General features: G+C 44.4%; 1 protein-coding gene across 1 annotated transcript in view; it reads right to left on the reverse strand.

Moving 5' to 3' along the window:
* LETMD1 (LETM1 domain containing 1) overlaps nt 1-5385 on the reverse strand; it is an 8336-nt gene extending 2951 nt beyond the window's left edge. Inside the window, exons 1-6 of the mRNA XM_029953575.1 lie at nt 5252-5385; nt 4544-4695; nt 2645-2760; nt 1937-2019; nt 328-514; nt 14-204 (exon numbers count right to left, since the gene is read on the reverse strand). Coding sequence (XP_029809435.1) covers nt 14-204; nt 328-514; nt 1937-2019; nt 2645-2760; nt 4544-4695; nt 5252-5373 — 851 coding nt within the window. The 5' untranslated portion in view covers nt 5374-5385. The remainder of the gene's footprint in view (nt 1-13; nt 205-327; nt 515-1936; nt 2020-2644; nt 2761-4543; nt 4696-5251) is intronic.
* Nucleotides 5386-5605: the final 220 nt, after the last annotated feature.

Genomic DNA, 5605 nt, shown 5'->3' on the forward strand with positions numbered 1-5605 from the left:
CACAGCACCACCGCCCACAGCACAGGAGGAGGAAGCGAACACAGTACCACCGCGCACAGCGCAGGCGAGGCTGCACGACAGAGAGAGCCTCGGAGTGCTCACCATTTGCAAAGCGTGGAGCTGGTTCATGCCCAGAGGATGGTTAGAGAAACACTCTCTCACAGCCAGGATATCATGTACTGCTGGGTGGGCACCATGCTGTATCTTGGGAGAGCCAAGAGATTGGTAGAGGTTAGGAAGCTCCTGACTGGCCCTCTTTCCTAGTTTTAGTGCAAACTGGATCTAACAGGAGTCCTAGTTTGCAGGAAGGGTTAGCTGGAGGAATACCTTGGTGCACAGCTCTGTCATATGCCACCGGAGTCCTGCATCAGAAACGAGAGGGATAACCCTTTCTAAATAACCAAGGATTTCTGGGTGGGACTGCTTCCGGAGAGCATGATAGATGTCTAAGAAATCAATTTGTTGCTTTGGGGTCCAGAAATGTTGGATCAGTAGCTGCCTAGGAAACAGGTACCTGAAAGGAAAAGGAAGCACAATGTTACTTGCTGGAACGGGCATCTTTAAAGCGATCTAAGAAAGCATTTGGTAGATAAGAATGCTAGGAAGAAGAAATCAAGGCATCACTTCCCTACCTCACTGTTCTTTCTGTAAATGAGTCTCAGACGACGGTTTAAAGACACACTGAAGCACAATTTCTAGCAACACTGCTTCTTTTCACATAACCTCAGTAGTGGTGGAAAAGCCTCGCATGCAGTAATTAGATAAAATGACTCGTTTTGAACTAAAGCACTTGAAGAACATATTTTGGACAGACCGGGAGATAGATGCCGAGCTGGTCATTACATGTGATGGTGACAACCTCACACTGTAGTGTAGTCCGTATGTGTATATAAAGTGTGAAAATCAAATTTGTTTTTTAATTCATTTTTCTGCATGTGTGGTGGTTTTAAAGCATGGCCACAAATTCTCCAGCACCCCTCCTGTTGAGAAGTAAGGTCTGTGTCCCAATTACTTTTAAATCTGGGTGATTGATTCAACCAATAAAACAGCAGAAGTGAGTCTTTGTGACTTCCAAGGCTAGGTTATAAAAGGCCACCCGGCTTCTTGTTTGCTGAGACACTCACCCGTGGAGCCCTGCGCTGCCATGTCAGAAGTCCTATTACTCTGAGGCCCCCATACTAAAGAGGCCACATATAGGCACTCTGCCAGTTGCAGCCTTCCAGCCATCCCTGCTAAGGCACCAGACATAAGAATGACCTCAGACCATCCAGACTAGTCCATTCATCTGCTAAAAATCACTGAGAGACTTCTGTCAACACCACATGGAAGAGAAAAATCAGTCGCCCACCTGAACCCTGCCCAATTTCCTGACCCACAGAACCACGAAAAGCTATTAAGCTTTGAGGGTGTTTGTTATACAGCAACAGACAACTAAAACAACACACAAGATCCAAGCTTTAAAGTGTCATCTTTGGGGGACACCTGGATGGCTCAGTCGGTTAAACATCCAACTCTTGACTCTGGCTCAGGTCACATGGCTCAGGTTCGGCAGTTTGAGCCCTGCACTGGGCTCTTTGCTGATGTGCAGAGCCTGCTTGGGATTCTCTCTCTCCTCTCTCTCAAAATAAATAAACTTAAAACTGTCCCCAATTGCTAAGCCTCTCAGGGAGTGGGTTGCTGCCTCCAGGGATGATGGAAAAGGTCATAATCTTATTTCCCACCACACAAGGGCAGCTAAGAGACAGGAAAAGTCTAAGCTCCCTACACCTACAGCAAACCCAGTTTTCCAAGTGTTACCAAGTGGCTAATTAGAAGACTGGAACAGGAAATGTGATAATCTCTATTTCTAAAATGGAAAGTTCTTCTTAAAATAATTTTTAATTAAAAATAATCTATATATCTTCAATATGCTGGGAAGATAGAAGTCTGTACTCACATTAGCAAGAAGACCAGGTAGTTGGCAAAGGGTGGAATGGAAATAATACCTAGGAAAAGACACTTGGTGACGTCTCGACGGAACTAAACAGAAATAAACACAGATGCAGTTTTAACCCAAGTAAGTTCTTAATACAATGGACAATCCCTCCCCAATGCTGTGCGATAAACATCTATTCCAGCCCAGAGAAGGATCAAGGTTATAGTTATAGGTTCCTTGAGGACAGAGGCCCTGATTTGTTCATTTTTGTATCCCAAATAATGTCTAGAAGGCCTGACATTATAACAAATCCCTCAACAAATTCTTCCTGATATGCCAAATGGGTCCTAGGTTCTCACTCTCAGTTTCAAAGTCACACTAAAGTGAACACCTATCAAGTCACTACCAAATACTACTTTCCTGCTGCCTTTTGGATCCTTGCAGATTCTTATATATTCAGAAATGGACTGGATTTTAGTGTTCACAACTTTTACTCAGAAAGTATGCCAGAATCTCTCTGGAGTTCTGTTACAGAGAGCTACAACTCTAAATAAACCCAATTCGGACACATAGGCAGATGCTCTTACTTAGTTTGATACTTTGATCTCATACCAGAGGGGAAACGGCTGATCAGTGATGAACACAATAGGAAAGAAAAAAAAACTTGAGATCTTGGTTAACTTTAATAACCTCACCATGAACTTCTGGGTATCTGCCCCTGGCCCATACCTGTCTCAAATGCTCCATCTCCCGGTATGAAAGTTGATGAAACTTTACATTGTGCTTCCACATATATGTCTTTATTCTTCTAGCCTTTTTGGCATCAGCCCAAAACATCTGCAATCCTGCCTCATTAAAGTAGAGGACAGAGGGTGGTGTTATCCCAGTGTGAATCTCACCACGGGCTCCCACTCCAATTCTACCCGCAAAGCACATACTTGTCCCTCCCCCAAACTACTCTAAATCAAAGCTCGAAACTAGGACATTTAAAACTCTTGTGAAGCCAACCTGTATCTCTTTTCTCATTCTTCCCCACCTCCACCCCCCCCATCTTCCAGCCAAGATGGCCTTCTGTGATCTACTATAGAATGGTCTCCCTCTTCTGGTTCATTGTTCGCTCCCTCTTTACGATAAAAATTCAAGGGGTGCTGGGTGGCTTGGTCCGGTGAGCGTCCGACTCTTGATCTCGGCTCAGGCCATGATCTCACAGCCTACGGGATCAAGCCTCGCATCGAGCTCTATGCTGACAGTGTGGAACTTGCTAGGGATTCTCTTTCCCTCTCTGCCCTTCACCCACTGTGCACGAGTGCGCCCTCTCTTAAAATAAACATTTAAAAATAAAAACATTCAAGAGCTCCCTAACTTCAGGAAGTCTTGCTCAATGAACCCTATGTATTTCCCAACCAGATATTAACTTATCTCCTTTCTAGAACACTTTCAGAAATACAATTCAACATATTTCTATGGTTAACTTTTTTCTTCATTTGTTGATTAGTCTTACATTTTATCTAGGGCTTTAGTTCTTAAAAATGCTTTCCTATTTATGAATGAAATGATATAGTGTCTAGGTTGGCTTCAAAATTGTACAGGAGAAGACAAGTGTATAAATGAAGACTGGCAGCCATGAGTTGGTAACTGTTGAAGTGAGACTGAATGTATGGAAATTCACGACATTTTTCTCTCTACTTTTGTGTATATTTAAAACTTTACATAATTAAAAGCTTAAAAACAAACCAACCAAAATATTTGTTCAGACCCTTTACTCATTTAATCCTAGTTATAAACCCGGGAGCAGATGAGGTAGCCATTCTATTTCTACTTTAAATTTTCCACGAAGCTAGTAATGATCATAATATTCACAGCTGACAGTATGGTACTTTATTGTAATTGGAGTTATGATAAAAGTACAGAGTACAATAATAGAGATACATTTATTAAGCACGTACTATGATCGGGTCATGAGTACTTTACAAATATTGATGTATTTAATTTCACAACCATGTGGTCAATAGTTAGGTTCTATTATTTTCTGTATTGTACAGATGAAAAAAAAACAAGGAACAGAGAGGTTAAGTAACTAGTCCAATCACACAGCCAGTGACAAGCCAGGATTTGAACCCAGGCAGTCTGGCACCAGACTGGACACGCGTCATTATACCATCTCCTGGGAACTAGCACAGCTCTGATTTTAATGAAAACATCCAGAAAACAAGTATATGCAGTGCTATTTCCACAATATGCTACTTAGGATAGATTTGTGACAACCATCAGACTACATCTGCTTATGGGCCAAGTCCACTGACAAATCACAGGGCAGGTCTGTGCAGCCACAGACGTCTGGCCTTGTGCATTTCCACCATAGTCAGCTGCGTGTGGTTAAGAAAAGTGCAAAAATACCTACGTGTGCCCCCCCTCCCCGCCCTGCCAGATGTTGTCAGTTGTTGTCATAATACTTTTCTAGAAACATTCTCCAAATGTGCTAACTTAAAAGAACTCACTCAAAGCTCAAGCATTTATGAAATAGAAACTCTCCCCAGCTCACATCACATAGCAGAACATGCAAACACTCTTACTCATTCTCTTTGACACTGCTCATGAACGGATTCTAGGGACTTGCTTTGGTATTACCTTTCATGAAGATTGTGTACAGGACATAGAAGCGGGGGAAATGACGACCCAAGAAACGATGGTATTTCCCATTAATCACTTTTGTCTTGGTCACCACATAAGAAATCAAGCTCTTCACATCTGCCTTTGGAGAAAGGTGAAGCTTTGAAGACCTATAAGGAAGATCAAAGAGACTATCTAGGAATCAGTCCTGCAGCCCGTTCATGCTAATGTAAAACACCAGGTCTCGGAGAATGTATGCTACGATCTGAAACTTCTGAAATCCAAGGAAGATCTTGGGCTCAGGGACAGATAAGCAATCAGACGGAGAAAAGAAAAACAGATCGGGCAGATGAGAGATCAGACAGGAAGGAATGTCGGGCGGGGGTAGGAGTCTGCAGGGAGCGCAAGGCCTGAGGGGCCGTTTGAACAGCAAGCTAAGGCCAGAGGGATGGGATCCAGATAGTAGCCGGAAAGCCTGAGTAGAAAAAAAGGGAGGCTGCAAGAGTTCAGAGTACGTGGGGAATTCGGACAACACGGAGCACTGAGAGTTGAAGAGGGTCAGAAAGCCACATCACTAGTGAGGATCGGGGTGCAAATTCTGAGCAGAATTAAATCCCGGGGCTAGGACATGTACCGCTAAGAATTAAGAGACAGCATGCAAACAAGGTTGAGAGACTGGACGGGTCTGAACATCAGAAACGCTTTCCTTTCTCCCAGGTCCCTCACCGAGGGACCCCCCAGGCCAGGCCAGAGCGAACAAGTTGCAGCTTCCGGGTGACATAAGGTCCGTGGGTGACTGCCGAACCCCACAGAGCAGCCCGAGCCCAGCACACCCTGGAGAGCGCCATCTTCACAGCGAGGGAGGGGGGCGGGAGAGAGGAAAAGAGGTCGCTTTGGGGTCAAAGTTCACCGTACGTCACGTTCGTCCCAGAACGCATGCCCGTTTCCCGAGCGCTGATTGGTAGCCATAGACGGCCTGTCTGGCGTTCCCCGGGCGAGGAACTTATGCTAGCGAAGTGGCGAAAGGAGGAGCAGGATTGGATGCAGCCAGTATTTCCTTGTTTAAAAGCGCCGGAAGCG

Source organism: Suricata suricatta, chromosome 10 (genome assembly GCF_006229205.1).
Source record: "Suricata suricatta isolate VVHF042 chromosome 10, meerkat_22Aug2017_6uvM2_HiC, whole genome shotgun sequence".
Classification (NCBI taxonomy): domain Eukaryota; kingdom Metazoa; phylum Chordata; class Mammalia; order Carnivora; family Herpestidae; genus Suricata; species Suricata suricatta.